This window comes from Myotis daubentonii, chromosome 13, assembly GCF_963259705.1.
Source record: "Myotis daubentonii chromosome 13, mMyoDau2.1, whole genome shotgun sequence".
Lineage (NCBI taxonomy): Eukaryota > Metazoa > Chordata > Mammalia > Chiroptera > Vespertilionidae > Myotis > Myotis daubentonii.
Window position 1 is genome coordinate 43032318 of NC_081852.1, and position 27722 is coordinate 43060039.

Consider the following 27722-nt stretch of genomic DNA (forward strand, 5'->3'; position numbering starts at 1 on the left):
TAAGAACAGAAGCCCATTTAGATGTGTTACCAACACACGTCCAACTTAGAAGGAGATCCATTCGCTCCTCAGAGGAAGAGGCCTGCATCTTGGCAGGCCCCTCCCGGACCCGATCTCCGCCAACGACAGTGGCCCACGCCCAGGCAGCCACGTCCTGCTGTGTAGTCCTACACTGCACGCCTAAGCGGCGCCATTCACAGGAGTCCCTGCCTCGGACTCCACTCCAGGAGAAGAGGGTGCACACGAAAGGCACTCAGCGACGGGGGCTGCATCCCCCTCCACTTCCCAGGACCCTCATGACCCTCATCTACGTGAGGCATGTGTCCATGCTGCCAGGGGGCAGTGAAAACACGATTCCTAAGAGTAACACTAGGCCCCCGCCCAGGGGAGCTCGCCTGCCTACAGGCACCCTGAGCGCACTCTCTGCCTAGACAGCGTGCCATGGGACCTCAGAGAGTGAGGGGCTTGGTGAACATGGCAGGGGGTTGGGGGGAGACAAGCAGGGGTTCTTGGAAAAAGAGAGATGAAGTAACATTCCTGAATGAATTTATTTTTTTTTTTTTTGGTGTTGCTAAATCTAATTTTTATTTTTCCGAGATAAAATTTTGATGCTGCACGATGCTTTGTAGATTTACAGACCCCACCCGCACCCCAGTAAACCCTTGAGAAAGGGAATGCTGGAGAGAGGTGGAGGAAAATGCTTCCTTCGCATCCTCACCACAACTTGGGATCAGAGCCTGCTGGGGACGGAAGACACAGGTGTGGCCGATGTCACAGCTGGAGCTGGTGGGTGCTCCATTGTAGGTGACCTGGGTGGGGAAGGCTCAGGAGCATGGAGTGCTGGGCCTCTGTGGGGAGGCAGGGCCAACAGGAAAGCTGGGCCCAGTCCAATGACTGCCACAAAGCATGCTGGGAAAATCCCCACTGTGGTGGGGAGAGCATCACAGTTGCCAGGGCAACGGCTCTGCCTGATTTTCCATGCACTCAGTCCTGGATTCCCTCCTCCCCTCCCAGCTGCAGAGGGTCCACCAGTGAGGAAGGGGATGGTGGGCATAGCGACCCTGGACTTTGCAGCCAAAGGGGAACCTGTTGAGGCCGGGAGGGTGGGGGCTGTGCTCTCTCTCCAGCACCCACTGGAAGGGCTCCAGGCCCTGCTGGCCTCCTTGGGAGACACCCTGGACCCCAGCAGGCGCTGCTACTCACAGTGAGTTCAGGGAGCGGAGGCCCTGGAAGGCATCAGGCGCGATCTCTGCGATCTGGTTGTTGCTCAGGTCTCTGCAATGAGAGAGAAAGAGGGTGGCTGAATCCCTCAGCGGCTACCAAGCCGTGCCTGGTCCCCTGCCCCTCCCAGATGCCACGGGAGGGCAGGGGCTGCTTTGAAATTAGAAAAGTGAGGGGCCCCTTCTCCCCTCCATCAGGAAAACCCACGGCCCTATCCCCCTGTGCGGTCCCAGGGTCCTGCGCAGATGGGACACTCCAGCCTTGGTCTGTTTCGACAGCTTTCCCCCACCTCCCAGCTTCCCCAACATCCCCTCTGATGTCCATGGCGGCTCCCATTGGTGCCCAAGCTGAAATGGAAGGATGATAGTCTGGCCATATGCCAGACTCGGGCTCAACATTTAGGCCTCAGGACAACCCTGCAAGGAGGTCACACCACTGCCAGCCCACGTCACAGAGGAGCCACCTCAGGGGCAAGACCACCAGGCAGCAGCTTGCCCAGAGGCAGCTGCTCCCTCCCGCCCCTGCTGACTCTCAGGAAGCAGGGGGAGGCACTCACATCCTCCGCAGCTTTCTGTAGGGAGAGAAGGCTCCCGGGGGAATGGACTTGATTCCGTTGAGCTCCAGGCGGCTGCGGGTGGAGAACACAGAGGGGGCCCCCGGTCAGGTCGCCCCAGTCTGGGCTGCTGCCTGCTGGGTTCACCCACCCAACCATGCCCTCTGTCCCCCTGTCCTGCTCCCAACCACTGTCTGGAGTCAGCGGGCTGGCACAGGCAGATGTGAGCTCCGTTATCCCAGGCTGCCATGGCTGAAAGGCCCACAGATGATGCGAATTCTAAGAACCCAGTCCTAGCGGACACCCAGCTGGGTTGGACAGATCGACGTTGCCCAGCCTGGGCAGAGAGCTCGGCCCGCCAAAGCACTGACTTCTCCATTTGCACTGAAGGACCTTGAAGCAAGTCCTTGGGTGGCATCCACTGCAGCTCTTCCCTGGACCACCAGAGCCTGGCCCAGCCCCAGAGCCTGTGCCCCGTGCCTGCCCTGCCCTGTACTCACATCTCCGTCATGGTCTCGGGCAGGTTGGCAGGGATGGCGGTGAGGCCTTTGCCACGGCAGTCCACAATGCCGTTGCTGCAGGAGCACATGGCCGGGCAGGAGCCGGAGGAGAGGGTGCAAGAGGGCACGTGCCCTGCCTCCCCCTGGCCTGTGGAAACAGTGGGCTGTGACCTCGGGGTGTCCCGTGTCAGCACCTCCCTCCTGAGATACAGACTGATGAGTAGGGACGGGGCACATGGTGTTTCTCTGGATGAGGATGAACCCGAGATCACCAAGAACTGCCGTGTAACCCTGCGGGCACCTGGCACACAGAGGACCTTGTGAGATGTTTGCTGGACTTGAATCTCGACCTGACTGTGCTGCTCAGAAGTGGGATTCAGGTGCCAGGAAACCCCCGCCTGAATTCTGAAGCCACAGGTTCTCATCCAAGTCACTCAGCTCAACCTTGGAGGAGCATAGTATTATTGTGCCCATTTAACAGGTGAGAAGACAGAGTCCTCAATATTAATTAATGTGTGGAAACGCACACAGCTGATAGATGCTGAAACTAGGATAAGCCCAGTGTCTGATAAATTACTGTAATTGAAGTATAAGTTATATACAGGGTGCTGTCTTAAGTGTATAGCTGATTTCTACTTATGAATATACCCCCCCCCCGACATGTAACATTTCTATCACCCACAAAGGCTCGGCTACCCTTTGAGACCCAGCACTAAAGATTTCTTCTGCGTTTGTGGACTTCACATACTGAAATCAGACAGCAGGTCCTTGTGTCTGGCTTCTTTGGCTCAGTATAAAATCTTTGGCACTGTGTCTGTATCAGTAGGTGTTTTTTTAACTATGACTAGAATTCTATTGCACAGATGAGTTATAAATAGTTACTCCACTCTTGTTGGTGGACATGTGCGCTGCCTCCGACTCTGAGCTGCTGTGAAGAAAGCTGCCTTGGATATTCTTGGACACGCGTGTTGGCAGAGCATATGCACACACCTAGCAGGAGCTGCAGGGTCACGGGTAGACATATGCTGGGCTTTCGTAGATTCTGCTGAACAGTGTGCGAAGCGGCTGAGCCGATTTACACGCCCACCAGCGTTTTAACCTCTAACCTTTGCTTGGCTCCCCTGAAGGGTGGGTGCCAAGATCAGAAAAGACAAAGTCCTAGGCCCTCTTGCAAATTGTGGCAGCGCCTTCTCAGGAGAGGGGTCCACGGGGGAACAGATGGGGGGGGGGTGCCTGAATATAGAAACCAAGGTATTCAAATGCAAAGAAAAAGGTCTCACTTCAAAATAATTGTCCCAGTGAAGTATCCACTCCTCTTCCTAAAACCTGGGGCAGCTGCAATTACTCAGAGGGGCGCATCAGCCTGACGCTCCTCACACACGAGTGCACACCCACGTGTGCACACACAAACACACGCTCACACACTCATACTCCTGTACGCACACTCACAACCACATAGTCACACGCTCACATGCTCACACACACACACAATCACACATACAGTCATACACTCTCTCCACATGCACCCTCACATTCACACAGTCACACACACACATATGTATATGTGTGTATATTTACTGATTTCAGAGAGGTAGGGAGAGGGGGAGAGAGATAGAAACATCAATGGTGAGAAAGAATCATTGATCAGCTGCCTCCTGCATGCTCCCTACCGGGAATCAAGCCCGGAACCCGGGCATGTGTCCTGACTGGGAATCTAACCATGACCTCCTGGTTCATAGGCTGACGCTCAACCACTGAGCCACACTCACACTCTTGTACACACACTCACACAGACACACACACACACACACACTCAGCAGCCCTCAGCTCAGCAGTGCTCAGGGGCAGCCTCAGTGCTGCCAGTGCTGTGGGGGAGGGGAGCCTCACTCGGATGAGAGGCTGCCGGGCCCAGTAGACACTCCTCCCTCAGCGCTCTAAGCGGCTGGCAGGCTCACTCACTGGTTTGGGAGAACGGGCAGCCCCTCATCCTCTGTTGTGAATCTGAACCGTCCATTCACTCAGCAAACCTTTCTTGAGCATCTCTCTGTGCCAAGCACAGGCCAAGTGCTGGGGATACGGTCAGAAACCACAACCGCATCGTCCATGTGCCTGGGGCCAGGGAACAAGGCGGGAGGGGGTGCCAACAGGTCCAGCCTGCGAGAAGGCTGGGGTGGGAGGCACCTGCTCCGGGAAGGGCCCAGGCGGGCCCCGCTGGGACACACTGAGTGACAAGGCCAAAGGGCGGCCGGGGGAGGCTGAGATGACCCTGCCCCGGCCTCGCAGAGCTTGGGGACAGTTTGGACTCTCCCAGGGGGCTGGTGAGTACCAGGCAGCAGTGACCTGCCCAGACCTGTGGGTCCTTTCAGGTCCTCTGGCTGCATATGGAGACGGAAGGGGCTAGAAAGGAAGTGGGTGGGCAGGCAGGAGGCTCTCATAGCCGAGGCGAGATGGGCCAATTCAATGACTTTTCAGACAAGGCCGTCACAGAAGGGAAGGGGTGGGAGGGGAGGGGAGGGGTGAAGGACAGGAGGTCGGACAGAGAGGGACAATGTGGGAGGAGGCGATGGGCGGACAGGAAGAGAAGATGGCTGTGGCAGGAGGGACAAAGGAGAGAAGGCAAGAGGTGATATGTGGAGACAAAGGCTTTGGGTGAGAACAGGAGATAATGGATGGACAGGAGGGGGAGATGGGTGGACACAGGAGATGACAGATAAAGACAGAATGTGATGGGTAAAGAAAGGAGGTGATGCCCAGAGACAGGTGGTGATGGGAACAGAAAACGGGTGGAGACAGGAGATGGTGGGTGGTCTAGAAGGCGATGGAGGAGGACAGGAGGTGATGAATGTGCCAGAGGTCAAGTGTGGTGGAGACAGGAAGTAATGGGGGGAACGTTAGGGGGAGGCTGCAGAGGCAGGTGATGGGCAGTCGAGATGGGCAGTCGAGAGCCCCAGCGGGCCTGCACCCACCTGAGCAGCTGAACTCGCTCTTCTGGACCTCGGCCACATTGAGGCCACGCAGGCCGGCGGGGCCTGAGCACTGGGTGAAGAGCCCGATGGTTGGCCGCTGCCTCAGCCATTGCGAGAGCCAGGCCAGGTGGCAGTCGCAGAACAGGTGGTTGGAGTGCAGGCGGCTGCAGGGAGACAGGGACGCTCACAACCCACCTGGGGCCCCCAGACCCCGGCCAACGAATGGGAACCCCTCTACCCAGGAGGGGCCGAGCGCCATACTACACTTGACCAAGCACAGTCCATGCGCAGTCAGCCCACAGCTCCAACCTGGGGACTGTCGGCAACAGCAGGAAACTCCCAGCCGCGGCCCCTTCCCTCCCAGCATGCTCAGGGGCCTCGCCTGGACTGCATTTTGCCCGGCTCTTGTCGATTCACCTCCCTGAACTCATACAGACCCACTGACCCAAGTCACATAGCTCATTTTCAAGCACAAAAAGAAATCATTGGTTTTCCAAGGAAAAATCAAATATAAATGACACTCAACCTCCTTTCATGTCAGATGACCTCCCCTGACCCCACCCTGGCTGGGCGCTGGGGGTGCAAGAAGGAGCCCGCTCCCCTGCCTGTGGAAGTCTGCGCCTGGCTCCCCACTGCCCGGGCACCGCCAGCTCGGGGCTGTCCTCCCGGCCACCCGGGCTGACTCACAAGGTCCGCAGCTTGGGCATGTGGTTGAAGCTGGACACGGGGATGGTGGTGATGTTGTTGTTGTTCAGGGTCCTGGTGGGGAAACCAGAGTCTGTTAGCGTCTGTCCAGCAGGAGCTCACGTGGGAGGGAGAGCAGGGCTTCTCTCTGACAAACAGGCAGACCCTCACACTGTTCCCCGGTCCACCCGCAAGCTGGGCCAGCTCTGGGCTGGACCTGGGGCCGGGGGGTGCGGGGGGACAGGGCAGGGGGCCTATGCCAAAGAGCATGAGACACAGAGCCACCGCCAGGGAAAGCCCTGAGCTGCCTGATCAGGAGGCAGCTGTGCCGCAGCCTCGAGGCGGGTGGGACAGGAGAAGCCAGGAGAGGGACAGGTGCAGGCGTGGGGTCTAGACAGCCACGTGTCAGAAACTCCTGGAAGACACAGCCATGGCCCTGGAGTCATCATAAGCAGGATAAGCCTCGGCCATGCTCCTGCGGGCACGATGACTGCGCGAGCATGCGTCCTGGAGGGCCTGCCACGCCGCCCAAGTCTCCTGCCTCCTGTGCTCTCCGAGGCCCCCACGCCCGCTGCCTGGGCCCCACCCCACCCCACCCCCCTGGCACCTGTGCCAGCCGGACTCCCGGAGCCTCTCTTCCCTCCCGTGTGTTACTTACAGCACCTCCAGCCCCCGAAGAGCCCGGAAGGCGCCTTCCTCGATGCAGCTGATCTGGTTCTTGTCCAGCTGTCTGTGAAGCAAAGGGAGGGTGTGCAGAGGACGGCACATCGCTGAGAGCAGCGTCCACACATCCTGACCAAGCACTCCATTCCATTTTCTTTGAAAAAGGCCTGACCCCATCCCTTGTTCAGAACAAATGTGTCCATCCAAATAGTAAATAGTAAGCACTTAAAGTATTCCTTGTTTTTTAGTTAAAACAATACATGTAAATAAAAGTTTTATTCGATGCCTCTTCCTAACCTTGCCCCTCTCCTGGAGAGCAGGCACCCACCCCATTGTGGAGACCACCTAGAAGGTGCTGGCAGCTGAGGAATGAGTCTGTCACAGCAGCCATGGCAGCCAGAGCCGGGGGCAGATCCCAGCCCCAGTGCCCAGGGGGGCTGACGAGCTGTGGCTACCTGGAGCGCTGCTCTCAGAATACACTGACGCCTGGACCGGGCTCCTTGGGAAAGAACGCGGTGATCAGTTACCAATGTCTGCTACAGGCACGGGAGGGGGCAAGGGGGTGTCGGGAGTGACAAGCATGCCAGGCATTTGCCACGTCTCGTGCAAACCTCAGAACAAGCCCGTGAAGTAAGTGTGATATCCTCATTTCACAAAACAACATGTTGAGGCTCAGTGAGCTAACTGACTTGCAGCAGCTTATGCAATAAGTGCCTGAAAGAGGAAATTCAAGCCCAGCTCTCCCAATCTCCAGAAGGGCAAGGGCACGGAGACTGTCCGTTCAAATGGACCCAGAACATCACCCTGGCAGCCCACAGCCCTCCAAGGTGGCCCGTTTCCTCCCACTCCAGATGGTTCCAGAAAACCATGCGGGCACTGCCACCTCAGACCAGAGACCAGCTCCGTGGCTGCCTGAACTCCAGGGCTCGGGGAGCCCACGAGAATACTGCCAGGGGAGGCCCTGTGGCCCCAGGCCCTCTCCACCCCAGGCCTGTACTCACAAGTTTTTGAGGTCTGTAGCTCCGCGGAAAGCCTTCCTGGGGATAGCCTGGATGGCGTTCTCACTCAGGTCCCTGGGGGTCGAGCCAGAGGAAGAAACACACTGGTCAGAGAGGCCTCTCCAGAGGGCCCTGCTGCGTCAGGGAGGGGAGGGCGCTGGACAGTGGGACTGTCACAGCGGCATCCCAGCCTGGGACAGCGCCTGACACACAAAAGCTCCTCCCTGGAACGCATTTGAATGAATGAATGAATGAATGAATGAATGAGCTGGAGCTCGGTGCCCAGCCACCTCCCATTCTCTGGGCAGAGGGGTTGTAACTGGAGGGAGAAGCTTGGGGCATGGGTGACCAGCTCTGCCAGACCCCAACCTGCCTCCCCCGCTCCACTCACAGAGGTCAGCTCAGCCCCTGTGGCATCCTCCAGGGATGCAAAGGCGATGGCAAAGGAGAGACGGGCTTCTCGAGGGGCCCACGGCCACCCCGGGATCTGTGGAGAGTGCACCGAAGGCTCACTTTCTGTAAGAAAGCATCTTTGGCCCCCAGGGAACCCGCCAGTAGGTGGCCCCCAGGTCTTGAACTCCAGGCTGGGTCTGACGCCAGATCCCTCACTCTCAGGACTGCAGGCAGCAGAGCCACCACACAGACCTGGGCCCACAGGGGGACTGGAGCATGCTGGCCTCGGGGCTGCAGTGCCATGTCCCTGCCCTGTGCTCGGAGGGCAGGGTCACTGAGGATTTCATCACCTCCCCCTTCAAATCCTGGTGTGAGGGAGGAGACACTGCCAATCTCCAGCCTGTGTGAGCCTAGGCCAGCTCTGGACCCTTCCTCCAGCTCCTCTGGCCAGACTGAGCTGCTGGCACCGTCCTCCTGTTTCTCCATCCCCCTCTCGACCTCTTCACTGCAGGCCTTTACAAATGCCCCTTCCCTTCCCACAGCAGTGGAACGAACTGCCATCGTGTTCTGAGCATGTCCCCCTGAGCCGTCCTGCCCAGCACTTCACATGTGTGAGTGCACCTGACCCTCACACTGACCGTGGGAGAAGGCTATCCCCATGCCCCTTCCACAAAGAAAGAGGAAAGGGAGGCTCAGAGAGGTTAAGCAGCTTCTTTAAGGACACACAGCTGGCAGGTGGTGGCTTCAGGAGGGGAACCAGGAAGTCAGGTCCCGAGCTCCCCTTGCACAGCAGGCCTGGAGTGGGAAGCATCTCCCACTTTGCAGAGGAGGGAACCTAAATATTTTACCCAAGATTGACCAGGACAGGACCCAGGCAGGCTGCAGAGAGCCCTGCATCAGACCCCGCAGCCGGGGCTGGCTGTCCTGACGTGGGACTCAATGTCAGGCAGCCCCCAGGCCCCCTGACCCTTCTCCTGGGCCAGGCCCTCAGGCCTCGACCATCTCCTTCCCATCACCATTCACCACATGAGCCTCAGGCTCCACTGTGAGGCCTGGGAACACGGCCCCCTGCACCCCCACCCCCTGCCACTGTCCCCTGAGCTACTGGGGCTTCCATCCATCTGTCTGGGTTTTTCTGCTGAGACAACAAAACAGAAACTCCACAGCAGAGTGCACACGGCCCTGAGCCCAGGAAGGCCGGCTCGAGTCCTTGGCTCCCAGCTCCTGGCTGTGCGTCCAGAGCAGCGGTTCTCAGCCTGTGGGTCGTGACCCCTTTGGGGGTCGAACGACCCTTTCACAGGGGTCGCCTAAGACCATCGGAAAACACATATATAGTTACATATTGTTTTTGTGATTAATCACTATGCTTTAATTATGTTCAATTTGTAACAATGAACATACAACCTGCATATCAGATATTTACATGACGATTCATAACAGTAGCAACATTACAGTTATGAAGTAGCAACGAAAATAATTTTATGGTTGGGGGTCACCACAACATGAGGAACTGTATTAAAGGGTCGCGGCATTAGGAAGGTTGAGAACCACTGGTCTATAGGCCAGCACAGTTTCCTCGTGTTATGCAAGTAATTGCCACCATGGCCGTACAGCCCGTACTGGCCCTATTGTTCCCTTGGTCTGTGGGCTTGTTCTCTCCCTCTCCTTCAATGGGATGCTGGGCAGAGTAATCTAACAGGTAAATTACTTCGCTGGGAGCATGACACAGAGGTAAATGGCATGGCCCGCACTCAGGGGCTCACGGTCACAGTAACCAGGAGCCAAGCAGACGTGGGAGCCCCACGTGGAACCAAACCAGCCTTGATGGAGCACCCACATGCTCCGAGACAGCTGGGCTCACGCAAGCAGAGGTCACACAATGCACAGAGTACCCTGAAACACTGACAGCCCTTGGAGGACACACGGAGAAGCAGAGAACGAAATCTCCACTCCTTCGTTCAGCGAGTGTGTGCTGAGAGCCGACTACCTGCTGGGGATGCTACAAAGACTTACACGCTGGTTACAATAATCAAGGGAAGGGCAGTATTTCCAAAGAGATGAGCAAGCTCAGAGGAGCAAGTGACCAGCTCTACCTGCGGGAGAGGAGAGGAACTCTGAAGCAGGTCCTGAAAAGTAAGTCAGAGTTTGCCAGGCAGGAAAGGGAAACGAGGGAAGCACATTCTACACAGTGGGAACAGCATGTGCAAAAGCCCAGAGGCCGGAAGGAGCAAGGCAGGAGGGCTGGGGCCGTAGCACACAGTTTGACATGGCTGGTATGTATCTATGGGAGCTTTGTGGTGGTTTTAAAATACGTCCACAAATTCTTTGACATGCCTCCCTTCAAAAGATGGAGCTTAATTCTCCCCTTAATTGTGGGTGGGATTTAGGACCTCACTCCCAAAGAGCAGACTATGACAGAAGTGATGGACAATTTCTGAGACTAGATCATAAAGGATCCTTTTATGTAGCTCCTTCTTTACTCTCTCTCAGATCACTCTCTCTGTGAGACGCCAGCCACAATGTCATCAGGACTCAAGCAGCTTTCTGGAGAGGCACTGAGGCCCGCAGCCAACAGCCAGCACCCGCTTGCCAACAATGTGGGTGAGTCCTCATGGGAGTAGATTCTCCAGCCTCAGCAAGCTTGCAGATGATGCTGCCTGCTGCGGACTCGATGCTTGTGTCCCCGCCCCCAAATTCAGGTGTTGAAATCCTAATGCCCAATGTGATGGTATTAGGAAGTGGGGCCCTTAGGAGGTGCTCAGGTCATGCAGGTCGAGCCCTCTGTGAATGGGGTTAGTGTTCTCATAGAAGAGTTCTGAGAGAGCTCCTCTGCCCCTCCCGCCCCGTGAGGACCCAGCCAGGAAGCGAGCCCTCACCAAACACTGCATCTGTTGGCCCCTGGATCCTGGACTTCCCGTCTTCTAGGACTGTGATAAGCTGCCCAATTTATGGAACTCTTATTACAGCAGCCCAAACAGACTAAGACACAGCCCCGACCCACATCATGACTGCAATCTCATGAAAGACCCCAAGCCAGAACCACCCAGCCACCTGTAGAGACTGTGAGACAATCAATGTTTATCGTTCTTTTGGGCCACTCTATTATGAGGTACTTGGCTACACAACAGCCAATGACCAACGCAGGGGTGCTTTGTGGAAATGACTCTGGAGAGGGGCTTAGAAGCTGTGCTGGCAAGCGCGGTCCTGACCGGAGGCATGAGGATCCCCTGCGAGCTCTCGAGGAGAGCAGGACAATGCTTAGACTTGGCATGAGGAGCTGAAACATGTGAGGGACGTGGCTCCATCACTTCCCTCTTTGGGCCTCAGTTTCCTCATTTGTCAAATGCATAGGCTGGACCAGATCATCTCTTAGTCTCCTCACTGGTGTATGCCCACCACACGCCAACTACTCCAAGACATGGCAACTGAGGCCCTTAGGGCATCTGAGATCCCAGGGCGAGGGTGAGGGTGGGGGCCCGCTGCTGACTGTATGACTTCTGAGAGGAGTGGGATAAGAGAGAACAGACACAGCTACCCTCCTGCTCCTCCCCACAGGGAACAGAGCACATGCGGTGAGGGCAAGACAAAGGCAGGAAGGGCAGTGGCCAAGAGATGTCTACAGACCAAGGAAGATGGAGGCTGCCCTGGGGTGGAAACCTCCAGCGGGACCCTCGCCTTGGCCCCAGCTGGCAGCTAGCCCTTCGACCAAGCCTGGGAGGGAACTCGGGGCTGCACTCACATCCATTATTCCATTTAATCCTCACCACAACCCTGCGAGGAAGGTTTTCTATTTGTATCGATTAGTTTATTGATTTAGGCCAACCGTGTTCCAGAAAGGCTCTGAGGTGGCTTATAGGGATTTATAAAACAGCAAGAGAGCAGGAGTGAAAAGTGGGACGAAGAGAAGAAGGAAAATCAATGGCAGATGCCAAGAATGCAGCACCAGGTGGCCCACGCACCAGCCAGCTCCAGGCGGGGCATGGGTGCTAGGCTTTCTGAGAGCCCGTGCGTAGAGGGGAAACTGGTCAGTTGGTAGCACCCTCAATATATGTATAAATTTGAAAGGACCAGTTTCAAAGGATAGCTATTTGGGGCACTTAAGATGAGAAGAGAATTTCCCCAGGGGTCTTCATTAAAAGTGACAATGTGGCCTAATCAATAACACTAGATCCTTATAATAAATGGATTTCAAGTGTCTGCTTATAATAGCAGCGTGTCAAAGTACAGCCTAGCAAAAGCAATTCTATAAAAACTCACACCAGGAGCTAAGTGGGGGGGGGGGAGGGGCAGGAGCAGTCTGGGCAAAGGCAGGAGACATGGTGGTAGACTCGGGCATGGTCTAGGAGCAGCTGGGTTTGCCGGGGGAGGCAGGGCACAGGGCTATGGGGCAGACAGAGGCTCAGAAGGAAGTCCCAGGCAGGCAGTGCTGGGGATAGGCGTTAGCAGGCAAAAGCCTTGCAAACCAGAGAAAATGACAGGTTAGAGCAGAGATGGGCGTATCTGATGGTTTTTTAGACATCGCTCTGAGGCACCACAGCTTACAGAGGAAAGACGCTGCCCCTGTGTATACAGCAATACACCAAGAGCCAGTGCAAGAGGTGAGGGCCCAGGGGTGGGAGCAGAGCTGAGCTGACCTGGGGACCTCAGGCCCAGCCCCAGGCGAGGCCACAGCAGTGAGCAGCTCACATTGTTTAAATGGGTAAAGGAAACTGAGGAAAACAGGGGAGCCATGGAGATCTGAGGAAAATGCAGCCTGCTGGTAGAGGAGGGGGTGGGGTGGGAAGAGGCTGACTCTGCAATGAGAAAGCTCTAGGTTCAATTCCTGTTTCTACCATTTACCAGCCATGAGCCGCAGGAAGTTATGCATCTGAGAGCTATAGTTTCTCTATTTGTAAAATGGGAATAAAAATACACACCATACCATGCTTTGGAGAAGACTGAGTTCATGTATTTCAGCCTCTGTCCTTTTTCCTCCATTTGGCAAAATTTAAGAAATGCTGGCTTTTGTCCTGCCTTAAACAGCCTGCCCAACTCTTTCCTAAGGTTCTATTGCAGCGGTTCTCAACCTGTGGGTCGCGACCCCTTTGGGGGTTGAATGACCCTTTCACAGGGGTCGCCTAAGACCATCAGAAAACACATATATAATTACATATTGTTTTGTGATTAATCACTAGGCTTTAATTATGTTCAATTTGTAACAATGAAATTGGGGGTCACCACAACATGAGGAACTGTATTAAAGGGTCGTGGCATTAGGAAGGTTGAGAACCACTGTGCTATTGTTTCCAGTTTTCCCTCCAGGGGGCGCCAGAAGCCTTCCATGGACTTGGATGTCCTCTCAGCTATATAGCAACCCAAAACAAAGCTATCCACTACCACCACCCCCTTCCGCCCCCCTCCCCCACCCACCCAGTTGATGTCCTATTTGGTCAACAATTGTTTTGTTTCCCAAACCATTTAAATAAAGTTTCTCATCTCCATTTTCACCCAGTTGGCATGAAAACCTAAAAGGTATGATGTACATTTCCCCAGCCCTGAGCCTCCTGTATCTTTCTCAAACTTGGTGACCTGGTCACAGGTCCTGAAGTGAGGAGTGTGACCTGGGGTGTGTCCGGCAGAACGAGATACACTGAGAGAGGCCATCCTGGAGGAGGGAGATTCTGGAGCTGGAAGGACAGCAGCTGGTGGCCTGGTCCTGGCCAGGGGTAAGTGAAGGGCACGGAGCAATGGGGCAGACAGAGGCTCAGAAGGAAGTCCCAGGCAGGACAGCGAACAGCAGACTCCCAGAGCAAGGACAGGACTGGGGAGAGAACACAGGCCCGGGTGAGAACGGGGCCCTGGATCGCTCACCGTTCCCAGGGGATGCTGACACAGCCGGCCCAGGAAGTCACGCTAAGAGGCCAGGGTGTGAAGGAGAAAGCCCACAGCTGAGTGTCACAATAAAGACGTGGGCTCAGCAAGCCCTGGCTCGCCACTTAAATCATGGGGTCTTAGGCGAGTCGTTTAACTTCTGTGGCCTCGTTTTCTTATCAACAAAATGGGGGTGAGAAGCAGCACCCGCCTTTCGGGATCTAAAGTGAAGGCGCTGTGTGTTGCCCCCGCCTACTCCTTCACTTATGCTGATGCCCCTTGGTTCCTCAAATCCTCCTGCCACAGGGCCCCGGCCCGGAATGTTCCTCCACTTTTCACCCAGTAAACTTCGATTCATCCTCCATACCTCGGTCTGCAAACACCGCCCCTGACGGTCCCTCTCCTGGAGGCTTCCAGGACCCCCGTGCTTTCCCTCCTCGGCACTCATCCAGAACTGTAATGAAGTACTGGTGTGTGCGATACAATGAAACACTGATTTTTGGTTAGCATCCATCCTCCCCTCCAGACCACACTCTCCCAAGGTCAGACACTGTCTGTTTTGCTTCCCACTGTCTCCCTGGGCCTGGCCCAGTGCAGGGGCGCCGTGATTGTTAGCTGAACTGAACTGAAGTGGATCCTTAGACGATTCTCCTGCCCCATCCCTCTGCATCTTCCTGACTCAAACGAGGAGTCAGGACAGGCCGTGCGGCTGAGAGGAGAAGGCTGGGCTTAGAGATGAGGGCTCTGAAAGGGAGGGAAGCGCTGGAGAAACGCTTGTTGCCTGTGTTATAATCAGCCCTGCCCTTCCTGTCACACGTCCTTATAGAACAGCGGTTCTCAACCTGTGGGTCGCGACCTTTTGGGGGTCAAACGACCCTTTCACAGGGGTCGCCTAAGACCATCGGAAAACACATATATAATTACATATTGTTTTTGTGATTAATCACTGTGCTTTAATTATGTTCAATTTGTAACAATGAAACTGGGGATCACCCAACATGAGGAACTGTATTAAAGGGTCGCGGCATTAGGAAGGTTGAGAACCACTGTTATAGAACATTAGTAACCGACTGTCCTAGGGGTGTTTCTGAGGTGGCACCAGCAGCATCAGCAGGGAGGTGTGGGCAGCCCCTGAGGAAGGAGAGTGACTGACTCTTCTGGGAAGAAAGGGAGTGGAAGCCCCTGGCAGTCCACTTGGGGGCTTGCAGTGAGGGGTCTGCAGGCGAGATCCCCAGCCTGAACCCCGCCACCCAAGATCAGGGGTCTTGAGTCTGGGCACACTCGAGACCCTAGCCAGGGCCCTTCCCCTGAAGAGAAGGGGGCAGCCAGGCCCACACTCTGAGCTGGCACCATCCCAGGCACCCCGCTCCTGCTGTCCCTCTTCCTGAACACTGCCAATCCTCCCAGCCTCTGCCAGGGCTGGGGAGGCAGGGGCTGGAGAGCTGAGGTCGGGACCCCATGTTCTCACTGCTAATCCCCCTTCACGCTCTAACCAGATTGGACCCTGCTGGCAGACAGGCCTCTAAGCGGATCAGCGGGGAGCTCAGCCCGGGGCTGCTGGGCACTCGCCAAGGCCAGACTCGGCCCTCGGTTCCTGCCGCCTGCTCGGCCTCCGCACTGCAGGCAGCTCAGGGCCAGCTCTGTCTGCCTCACAAGCCACATGGCAGTCAGGCCTGTCCCCTCATCCCCCTGGCTACCCTGAGCCCACCGATATAGGGCCTGGCTCGGAAGGAACCACTGTGGCCCCACTGTTCTGGGCCACCTCACCTGGGACTTCCTTGTCCTGAGACTGTAGGACTAAGGACTCGGCCCGGAGCAGACAAAGCTGGCCATGTACCCCTGCCAGGGGCCCCATGCTAGTTTCCCAGCCCCTGGAGCCTCAGTCTCCCCTCTGTAAAGTGACAATAATCGTGGGGTGGTGGGGCTTAACTGAGACTGTGTGGCACCCTCAGTAGGGCTGAGAGTCGGCTGCCATTGCGCATATATATATATATATATATATATATATATATATATATATACATATATATATTATTGATATCAGAGAGAGGACGGGAGAGGGAGAGAGATAGAAACATCAATGATGAGAGAAAATCACTGATCAGCTGCCTCCTGCGTGCCCCCCACTGGGGATTGAGCCCACAACCTGGGCATGTGCCCTGACCAGGAATCAAACCGTGACCTCCTGATTCATATGTCTATGCTCAACCACTGAGCCACACTGACCAGACCATTGCTCTTATCTTAGAATTGTCTTTATGAGGCTCTATGGTGTGTGTGGGGGGCGGGGCGGGGGGGGGGGACGGGGGGGAGTGGTGGTAAAAAATCTAGGACTGGGAACCAGGAGGGTGCAGCTCAAGGCTGGCTCCAACACCAGCCACTTGGTGATGTGGGATGCAACATGCACCTCCATCTCCCCTTTCAACACAGCTGGCATCCCAGTGAGGTCAGGAGGATAAGTTACACTCGATGTGCCTCACGCTGGGCACCCAGCACGGGGCAGCCTGACATTGCTGCTGCCAGTGAGCGTCGCCCAGGACCCCAGAGCAGGCGATTCAGCACCCACGTCTCTGGCACCTGGACCAGCAGCATTGAGTCACCTGGGACTGCCGGGGTCCAGCCCCAGCAGGTCCAGGGGTCCCCAAAGGTGTGGACAGAGTCGGCGAAGAAGGAATGACATGGAGACAGTGTTCAGTTGATCAGCAACCTAGCCAGGATCTCCAGCCAAGTTCTGGTCTCAATCTCCAGAGAAGTTCTGCTTTGGCTCTCCAGCCAGGTTCTGTACAGGTTCTCCAGCCAGGTCCAGTCACCAAGTTCTAGTCAGGCTCTCTTGCCAATTTCTTTAGTCAAGTTCAGTCCAGGATCCCTTGCCATGTTCTCTCCAGCGAAGTTCTTCTGTCTCTAGAGAACGTTCTGTGTAGGCTCTGTGTTCTGAGTTCTGAGTGTTTCTGTCTTGTTACAACTGTATTTATACCAGTTGATTCAATCCTATCAATCTCTATTACAAAGGTTAGGGCGTTTCTTATCTCCATTCCAGGGAGAAAAGATTATGTAGTTTAAGCATGATTGTTTGTAGTTAAAGGGATTAATTACCCGCCTGGCACTTACTTGAGGGGTTTTATTCCCTCCCTAACTTCAGGGGAAAATCCCTACCTGGGGATTCAACCTTTCTCGGAGAGGTGACCTTGGTTAAAACACAGCACCAAGAAGGTGAGAAAACATATTAAGAACCGTATGCCATATATGCCAGGTCCCTTGAAACAGCAAGGATGGACCGGCTCCCGGCATGGGACTTGGTCAGAAATATGGGCTTTCTGGCCCCACTACTGAATCAGAATCTGCATTTTAGCATATTAAGGTTTGAGAAGTGCTGCATCATACAGAGGGAAGTTTGCAAATGTTTCTTGTCCCCAGCCAGGACTCAAACAAACTGGGTTCTAATCCCTGTTCCAGCCAGGATTTCAAAGCAGGGAGCTGAGGCCCCGACTCCTATTCCTGGGGGTGGGGGGATGTGGTAGGGAGAGACTTGGACACAGACAACCCCAGTGGGTGGAGAGAGGGGGGAGCAGCCTCTCACCCGTCACCTGTGGCGGGCCACTGCCCACCTTCATGGGAAACAGAGGCGGCACTCACAGGAGGGGAGCAGTGGTGGCGCTACATTAGCACCAATGCCCTCCCTACATTCCTGCTGGGGTCGGGGCAGCGGGGCTCTGCCTGAGAAGGCGTTGGTGAGAACCAGGGTGTGGTAATCAGCTCCAGGCCAGGAGCTACAGGATGCACCTTCAGGGCAGAGGTTGGCGGTACCCCCTGGGTGGGATGCCAGGCTGCACACCCTCTGAGGTGCTCCTGGGGTCTGATGAGACCCTCCCTTCTCGCTGCTTGTCCTTCAAGCCGCTCCACAAGTCCCCCCTCCCACCAGGAGAGAAAGTCATTCTACAGTTCCCCTGCCCTGCCCTGCCCTCCCCAGCCCACGGGATGGCATTCAGGTGCCGCAGACCTACCTGCGCGGGTGGATGGCATGTGTGTGCACCTGTCTCTAGATCACCTTCAAGGCAAATTCTTAAAGGTGAGTTCTTTGGTGATAAGGGCCTGAACTGTGCAGCCTAGAGCTCCAACCTCAACGCAGGGACTGGGGTTTTATCCACTCATACATCTCAGGGCTCCCAGGAGATACAAACGACAACTTAGACTGGCTGGTTCTCAGTGTGATTCTCCTGTGACTGAGTTTGTTTCATCAGAAGTCAAGTTAGGGTTGTGGCGAGGGGGTGGGTGTGTACAGAAGAGACCAGGGAATAGTGCCGAAGGGACACACTGGTGTGTGTGTGGGGGGGGGGGGGGGGCAGAAGGGGACTGGTCCCAGCAGCCACAGGCCTGTTTCCTTTGGTCCTGGGATCCAACCCTGCTGTTCCTCCTGGAACCTGACTGCTCTCTTAAGGGACCAGGTCCCCTTGCTGATCCTTGTGTGCCCTCCCTGACTCCCTCTCCTCGGCTCCCCTGACAGCCAGAGTCAGGCCACCTGGAGTAAATGGCGGCCACCAGATAAGCCAGAGTCCTCAAAGGAGGCCTCCGTGAGGACAGGCCCTGGCCAGGCAGTAGATGGTCTGAGAGAAGAGCCAGGTGACCTGGGTTCAAAGGCAAGCTCAGCCCCATCGGTTGCCTCTTTGTGCCTCAATTTCCCCATTTGCAGCATAAGCTTATAAAAGGAGTAAATAAATGAAGGTGTGCAAAAGTAGCCAGAAGACGGTCTGGCACACGGTAGGTGACAATCAATTGTTTTGCTGGGAAGGTTTCAAACTACCCATCCCAATTGCTGGGCAATCCATTGCCCCCTCTCCTCCACCGCCTCCGCCCCTCCTAGGCTGGTTATAAGACCCATGGAATTAAAGCTCACACATCACTACCAAGCATCACTGCAATCAGCTCTGTGATGTCTTGAGATATTTTTTAAATGTTGAACGTCCAACCTTCTCCCTGGGAACTCCTGGTGTCCAAACTCCTGTGGGTGGTTTTGCAGGCTGACGCCACGGAGGGTGGGAGTTGAGCTTTGCAGGAGAAATGGACAGTGCCAGGCAGTCGGCTGGAGAGATGCCCTCCCTCCCCATCCCACCATTTGGCCCGGAGCCACGCCTCCTCCTGTGGCCACCCCCTGCCTCCAGCCCTGCAGAGTTAATGTTGCAGAAACCTCATTAGGAAGAGACATCAAGCAGCCTGAATCACACGGCGCCGTAAAACCACCCTGGGTAACATTTCCTCAAAGCGGCTGCTTCTTATGCAGCTACCGAGCTTCACTGCAATCAGTTCCCAGGACGGAGATATCAGATGAGATGCACACACCCTGCACAGCAACCACGGGCCCTGCCCAGGAGAGCTGCTCAGAGGCAGGAGCGAGTGGCTCAGGGATAAGCAGGAAACAACCAGCAGGCACCGGCCTCAGCCACCACAGCAAGAGCACGATGACAACAGAATGGATGAATAAACCAGTGGTCGGGGGTGAGGGGAATGCAGACTCCTCTTAATCTGAGTGGCAGGCAAGACCTTCACTGTATTTGATCTCACCAACTGCACCCCCAGAAAGCCCAGGCATTCTGCTGGGTCTGAGCACGCAGGCACTGGGGCAGACAACGCTTTCATCCTAGACACCTATGAGTTGTGAGCATCAGTGACTTCAGAGAGTCCCAGCCCAGACACACAGTGGTGGGGGCAAGGGATTGTGGTGCAGCAGGAGGAAGAATCAAGATGTAGAGGAAAGAACAAGAGCTTTGGAGACAGACAAGCCTGGGTTTTACTGACTGTGTGACCTTGCGCAAGTTACTCAACCTTTCCGAGTCTGCTTGCTCATGTGCGAAGGAGGGCTGATCACAGCTCCTTCTTGCTGAGTTATGGTGAGATTAAATACCATATGTGCCATTTACATAAAGCACAAAAACAGGCCAACCGAGTCCATGCTACTAGAAGTCAGGATCGCCGTTACCCTGGCAGGGGGGGCGGGGGTTAATGACTGGAAGGGGGTCCATGGGTGCTGTGATGTTTTACTTCTTGATCCGCTGCTGGTTACATGAGTGTGTGCACTTTGTGGAAATTCAGTGAGTTCCGTATATGAAAATACATAACATGCAGAAAAGTCACACTCTTCTGTATATAAGATTTACTACAATGAAAAGTCTTTAAAAACATGTAAAGCACCGATTTCAGTGTGGTGCTTTGTAGGCATGTGACAAATGTCAGTGCCCTCCCTCCCCGACCCCCCACCGAAGAGGAGACAGATGGGGGAAGTCTTCCGAGGTGACAAATTCCAGAAGAACGGGGGCTCACAATTCTAAGCAGCGAGGAAATGCCCAGGCTGAGGGGAAACTGCACAGAGGACCGCCTGGCGGAAACAATGCCCACCCCACAGCGGCGAGAACTGGGGACCCACTTCAAACAGACGCGGAGGTGGGAAAGCAGGCTCTGGGGCCCCTGAGCATTCCGACGGTGCTGGCGAACACGCTGCACCTCCCAGGTCTGTCGTGAACACAGCGTGTTCGGGGTCCACATCTCCCTGAAGAGCGGGTGAACTGCCCTTCTCCAGAGCCAGACCTCAGGGTCAAGTGGGGGGCCGGGGGGGGGGGCTGAAATGCTGATGCTGGAGGGTTGAGGGCCTTGGGGAACCCAGCGCAGGAGTGAGAGAAATAGGCCAAGGGAACAGTGTTCACAGTGGTTCTGAATTCCCTTTCTGCCTTGTTTCAGGAAGGCATCAGGCAATTTTAAGGATATGTTATAAAATGGATTAAGATAACAGGAACCAGAAGAAGAGTTTAAATAAAAAAAAAAAAGACAAAAAGAGGTAGAAACTTTGAACAAGAGAGAGAAGCTTGCCCTACGTGTGAAAGCCTTTGCATCTGCTACAAACGGGCCCCGGCTTCTCCCAGCCACAGGGGGTGTGGAGGCTGATGTGCTACAGTGACCAAATCCACAGATGAGCACAAGCTTGGGAGAGGCGAGTCCTTTCCTGGTTCTAAAACCAAGCCTGTGTGGCCCTCCTCAGTCCCCAGTAAGAGGCCGTCCCAGGGTGGGACCAAGACCTTCACTAACACCCCACCCAACAGGAGGCCCATTTGCTAAATTTCCTATTTTCTTTACCAATTTGGTTTTAGGTGGGTGATTTCCCATTTGTCTTCTCAACAGCCTTTGAGGATTGATTGGGTGTCCCAGCCCCAGCTCCCTGCAGTCCCAGGAAGACACAGGGGTGGTTTTGCAATAGTTCAAATGCCAAGAGCAGGGCAGAGACAAATGGGACGGTCCTTAAAATGCTGTAATAAAGACAAAATGCAAACCAGTCAACTCACACCAAATAGTTAAAGGAAGTAAGTCAACTTGATGAATTGGTCATTTGACAAATTGGCCATTCAGTGAATTGACATTTGGCAAAATGGCTTTTAGCAAAATGACATTTGGTAAATTGGTCTCCTTCTGATGCAGCAATGTGTTTCACGGGGCAATTACTTACACTATCACGGCCTGGTGCCAGAGCTCAGGGAAGCCATTCTGCAGATGGGTCCACCCACACCATCTAGTACACTGCTCTTCACCGGGCTGCCTTAAAACGGGTGGATTTAGAATATTCTGAGGGATGCATGTACTGCACAGTATGCAGGCCATCCTGCACACGTATGGTTATTCTCAGTTAAACTCATCTAGACTCTCAGGGAAGACTCTTTGGCTTCTCCTCGATAATGACCAGGAGAAAAATGGACAGGATTCAATGTGGTTTAGGAAGAGAGAGAGCCAAAGAGGAGGCAACAGGGCTGGGCAAGTAGAATCTAGGCAGTGCTTGGGGAGGGGGCTCCACTAAGGGCCAGTGACCAAGATGCCAGTCTGAGCTTCTCCAGGAAAAGTTGGGGACCCTGGCACAGGGCAACTGATGCCAGAACAGACTTCTGATCACTTCTGCCATTGAGGTGATGGCAGGAGTGGTCCTCTGAGGAGACCCACAGAGTATCATGGAGTCCCTGGAGCATCCCTAATCTTCTCTTTCCTGACCTCCAAGGGGAAATTTCTTTTATCAGAGACCATGCCCATTGTCTCCACATCTGCAGAGCAGTCCAGACCCTGACTGAGTCTTGGTCTCCAGAGTTGCTCAGAAGAAAAATGGAACTTAGGGGATTGAAACGGCAGGAGATCAGCTCCCAGCACATCTGAAGCCCTTCTTGTCCCCCACCTATGTACCCAAGGATGCCAAAAGGGCATAGGAACCCCAATTTCCTCCCAGGAAGGCAGCAAAACAGAGTCCTGCTATGTTACGGGGCCGTTGGCTTAGTGAGATCTGTAGGTGACCACAGCAAGGAAAGCTGTGCCAACAGAAGGAGCTGGCCAGGGAGCTGTCCGTGGTGCTGAACCATCTCGGCTGCTCTTTCCTCTGCTCAGGGCGTAAAGATACACCTTGGATCCTACCTACCTTCAACCTTACTCATCTGCCCACACACCAGATCTTGTCTATGTTGCTTTTTTTTCTTCACAAGCCCACAGGCAGTCAGCTCATAGCATATTCACAAAGGGTTAGAAAAGCACCGTTATAAGCCTCAGGTACCTATCCTCAGACTCTTTAAGAGAGGCATGTGCTGAGCACAATCCATGTTACTAAGCTAATTCTCAAGACGGGTGAAACTTGATCCTGCTCTGCTTCTCCAAAAGCCAGACCTTCCGCTGCCTGGACATAGACCCAAGCACAGAGGGGTGCTAAGAAGTCATCTGCCCCTGCCCCAAATAGCTTTCCCCAGATCCTCACACAAAAGCCACTCACTTTAATCCTTAAGACCTTAATAACCATCACGGACTCTTGTTGAGCACACAGTTGTTATTATTAATGGTAACCATGATTATGATGATGACGATAGCCACATATATGGAGATTTATTATGTGCCTGGCACTGTACTAGGTGTTTTATATATATTATCTCATTAATCCTTAAAACAACCTTCTGAGATAAAGACTCCCATCACTCTGGTATAGAAGTTGAGAGTGGGAGAAGTTGGGCATGTGTGGGTGGCAAAGAGTATATGGGAACTCTGTGCTTTCCACTCAATTTTGTGTGAACTTAAAACTGTTATAAAAAATAAAGTCAGCTTTTAAGCAATGCTCTCACCAGACCTATTATCCAGATAATGTAATTGAGGCATCGTAACTTTCCCAGGCTGTCTGCCTGCAGAGCCTGCAGTTAACCCACAATGCTACATCAGCTCAGCACATTAGAATCATCAAAGTGATGGGCAGGTGGGGGTGTCTAGAAGCACACACATGTCAGCAGTGACATTTGATAGATGAACTTGGAGTGAAAACCTAAAATGCAGAGTATGATAATGAACATTCATAATGTTGACACTGAGTCATCGAGATAAAGCTAAGTTATGCTCAGGACCCTCTGTTTTAGAGCTTAGATAGCCGTATCATAAATTTTAGACATAGCCTCATCAAAAATGGCATGAGGCGTGCATGTTTTCTCTGAGCAGCCATGCCATGGGAAGAGGAATGCCAGCCCCAGCCTGGGGTGAGCACCGTCCAGGGGCTTGTCCTTACACCTGGGTTCCTACAAGGATCTCGTAAACTGTCACTCCTCCCAGCCCCCATCGGTTTGAAAGACAAAGAAGTGAGCTTTGGTATCCAGTGGTGAGGGGCTTCAATCCCAAGTCAGTACAAGCAGCCAGCATCCCCTGGGCCTCTGAGAATGCAGGGGTCCTGGAGGACAAAGGGGAGACCCATGACCATCTAGCACTGGTTTCTCACGGACTTTGGCACACCCCTGGGACACTACCCATGAGCCCCAAGCAGAATGAGTGGCCAGCAAGACTCCTGCCCCCAGCCTTCACCCTGGTGTGGAAATGAGTCTAACTCTGCAAAACCTGGAGCACAGAGGGCACCCAGGCCTCCTGCTGCGGCAGCGGTGGCCAGCGTCTGGGAGAGACAGGCAGAGGGTGGGGGCTCTGACCACCAGTGTGAACACCAGAAACGGATGTTCAGGCTCAGAAGATTTCATCTGAGCATCAGAGTTGGCCCAATTCCTGATTCTCTAGGAGGGATGGAAACACTCTCCCACTTCCTGGAGGCCAGCTCCATGCTCCCCTCTCGCCGTGCCCCTGGCCCACCCAGGGAATGGCTGGTGCTGCCGGGCACCCTGCTGTCTCATCCCCTCCTCACACCAGACTGGGGGCCCCCACTGGGCTGCGGAGCCTGGAGGGCGATACACTTGTTGCAACACCTGGATGTCCTTATGCACCCCTGGCATTGTCTGCAGACGGAATGAGTTAGCTAGGACCCTGGGCTTCGCTCCCTGAGCCCATTTTCCACATCTGCCAATGGGCACAGTAAAGATCATTATGCCAGAAGGGTGCCATGAGGGTTAGACAGGTGGGTTGTCAGCTCAAGGCCCAGTAAATGGGAGCTGTTGTTACTGCTCTTCTTCCTCTCCCTCCCCGGTCAGTGGGGGTGCTGTGATAAATAAGACACAGTCGGTTAAAAGCGTTGCCAAAGGTCTTCTTCAAAAACCCGGTGTGTTTCTCAGGCACCGCCTAACTGTACCCATGCTCTTTTCTTCTTAGCACTGGCCATGGCTTCAGTCAATTGATTATTCATGGAATTATTTCATTAATGTTTATCCCCTCAATTAAATCATGCATTCTATGAGGCGAAGGCCATGTCTGTTCACTGCATGCCTAGCTAAGAGGTGAGACGCATTAAATATTTGATGATTATTTTGGCTATTCAAAAAGGTCAAACTAGCATCTGCAACATTTTGATGTTAAAAAAAAACAGGTCCCCCTCGGGACTGATGAGATAGGGGTCTGAGACCCCCTGCCTGCAACCCCTCAACACACAGTTTTCCTCAGGGGCCTGCTCTCCAGCAAGTGCAAAGGCTCTGAACTGGTCCAGACTGCCTCTGTGACAGTGTCACGTGGAAAGGACACGCCACTAGGCTGAAAGTTCCCTCCACGCTCCGCTCTCACCATGCCCTGGCCCACCAGGCTGTTCCATCCTTCCCACCACCTCCCTGCTCCTCCATGTCTCACAATACCCACCCCACACCCCATCACTGCACTTGCCACACTGCCTGTCTATGAGTCTCGCACCTGATAATAATGATAGCACAGCTGCTGGAAAGGATACACCTGCCCTCTGCCTGCCTCTGGGGAAGGCACACTAATGTGAGGAAACAGGCAGGCTACCGCCTGGGCCACATCTACAAGTGGGCACAGCCACACCACGACGGAACAGCAGACACAAAAAGGCACCCCTCTCCTCGCTCCCCCCACTCCTGCTTGAGCTTGCTGGTCATGGCTTTCCGTTCCTGTACTGAGCATCTATCCAGGAGGCTGTAACATCCGGATCTGACTCCGGCATGGGGAGCCCGAGCCTCTGGTGTAATAACCTTGTGCCCTAGCTCAGGTTTACCAGAGCTCAGCACCGGGAGGGTTGTGTGTCGGTCAGCGGGGCCAGCATTTCCCATTTCTCATCTTTCGCTGTTTGAGAGCGAAGCCAGGATGGAGAACAAGCAGTATACACCACAGCCTTGCTACTCAAAGTGTGATCAGAAGATGTGCAGTCACGGCACTGATAGAAATGCAGGCTCTCAGACCCCATCCCCTATGGGATCAGAATCTGCATTTAATGAGGTGATCTGTATGCATGTTCAAGTTGTGAAGCACCGGACAGCGCAGTAGTTCTCAAACTGGGCCAACATTGACATCACGTGGAGAGCTTTAAAAAATACTGAGACTCTGATTCATTGGTTGGGGGTGGAGCCTGGGCTTTGGGACTTTTTTAAAGCTCCCCCAGGGATTCCATTGTGCAGCCAGGATGGTGAATAGTTGTTCTAATCCATGTTGCCTTTATCCCTATCATCTCTGCTTCTCAGGCCCCTCTCTTTGTCCTACCCCACCCAGTAACCCCTCCCTTACAGTGCTACTTCCTTCTCCAGTATGTCTGGTCTCCAGGATAACTGATGCTAATCAGGGGTAAGGACAGTGGATCTGGAAGAATAGTTCATACTAGATGGTGAATGACTAACAGCCCTGATTTCCAGGAAGTATGTGCATTTAAAAAAAGGAGGATTCCTGACCCAGCCTTCATCGTTGGTGACATCTGATCAGTCTGAGGAATGTAAACAAAACACTTTGGGCAGAGGGCCTTCCTAGTGGCCCTGAAATTTGCCTTTTCTATCCAGCCAAATTTATGATACAGGGAAAGAGCTATTTATACTATAGCAGCACGGGCGAAAATTTACTACTAAATTCGGGTGGCTGAGCAGACACCTGCATGTTTGTCTGTGTGTGTGTCTGTGTGTGCACACATGCCCAATGTTCAGTCTCCTGCTGATGTTAGGCTGTCCCAGGCCATTTTTTGTAGGAACGAGAAAGAAGGAAAGGGGAGAGTTAAGAGGCCACATTAAAAGCCAGAAGCAGGGGCTGGAGGCCAACGCTGGGGGTGGCAAGGTTAGAAGGTGACGATCTCCATGAAAGGAACAAAGTGCCATATCTGCCACTCCTTCATGATGACGCTGGTATCAATGTCCCTGCACAAACACACCCCTCACCCTCACAGGCTGCCAGGGGAGGGTGCACAGACCAAGGGAGGGTAAAGGCTGGACCCAGCTTATCTACCAGATGAGCAGTGGAGGCCTGAACAGAAGCCAGAATCCAGGCCACAGGCTCCGAGCCCGCCAGGGCACCGTGGGTAGCACCCTGGAAGGGGAAACTGCAGGAAAGCAATGTGGGAGCTGCAGCCAACTCCCAGGCTCAGGGTCCACGGCAAAGCCACCTGGTGGAAAGGTATGGAACCCAGAGACAGAAATGGAGATGAGAGACCAATGAAGAGAAATAGGCAAAAGAGAATGAAGAAGAAAAAGAAGCTAAATGAGAGGGAAAAAAGACAAAGAGAGGCAGACAACAAAGAGGGGGGTGGGGCATGACCTCCATGATTGGGGATGAGGCTCCGAGGTGGAGGCCGGGGGTACTTGGCTTTTCCCAGCAGTGAGTCCGTGTCATGCCTGACAGCCAGCAAAGGCGCAAATTCAAAGAACACAGAGCGTGAGCCCGCTGGGGCCCTCTGCTCCGCGCGCTGTGCTCTGCCATCCCCTCCGCTCCCGGGCAGGCCTGGTGGCCAGGGCATAATTTGCCACTGGCTGGAGGTGTCAGGCTCTGATGATGAGTGTGAAGTCTTCGGGTGATCTGCCCGCAGAGGTGGGAATGGAGTTCCAGCCACTGCGGCCTCTTCCTGGATTAATCAAATCTCTCTGTGTGTTTGTGTGTGTTGTGGGGAGGGGAGGTGTTGTCCTCGCTGGTAGCTGGGGAGGGAAGGCCTTCGCAGTGAGAAGAAACAACACTGGGTGTAGGCTAGGGGACAAGGCCAGAAGGGACAGGTTGTCGTCATAGAAGCTAGAGATTGGTGTGCTGGCTGCTCGGTTCATGCTCTCTCTTGCACACCACAAATCCAACATAGACTTTACATGTGAGTTAAGAGCAGTGATGCTGGAGCCAGATTTTCCGGGTTTGAATCCCAACTCTGCCTCTCAGCAGCTGGGTGACTCTGGAGCTGCCATATTTTTATACGAGAGAGAAACTCCTATATCTAGTTTAAGGCATTTTTTTGTTTGTTTTCAGTTACATAGAGCCCACTCCAATCCCTCCAGCTTTGAGAGACCGGCAGAGCAGAGCCGTGCCCAGCACTGCCTCTGCAGAAACATCATCTAGCCAAGACCATGGAGCACCGGCAGCTGTGACAGCAGCCTGACCACAGCCGAGAAGCAACGTCCGAAATAAAGGCACTACCCCTCCTTCACACCTCTCTCTAGGGAAGGTGACAGAGACCTGGGAGGACACAACAAAAAGTTATGTTGGGAGCAGTAGAGATCTTGCTCCTTGATGT

The 27722-nt window shown here is 54.3% G+C and overlaps 1 protein-coding gene across 1 annotated transcript in view; it reads right to left on the bottom strand.

Moving 5' to 3' along the window:
- Positions 1–27722, bottom strand: part of SLIT1 (slit guidance ligand 1) — a 149634-nt gene that overhangs the window by 41965 nt on the left and 79947 nt on the right. The window contains exons 5-11 of the mRNA XM_059660958.1: positions 7589–7660; positions 6583–6654; positions 5928–5999; positions 5241–5404; positions 2275–2422; positions 1778–1849; positions 1204–1275 (exon numbers count right to left, since the gene is read on the bottom strand). Of these exons, the coding sequence (XP_059516941.1) occupies positions 1204–1275; positions 1778–1849; positions 2275–2422; positions 5241–5404; positions 5928–5999; positions 6583–6654; positions 7589–7660 (672 nt within the window). The remainder of the gene's footprint in view (positions 1–1203; positions 1276–1777; positions 1850–2274; positions 2423–5240; positions 5405–5927; positions 6000–6582; positions 6655–7588; positions 7661–27722) is intronic.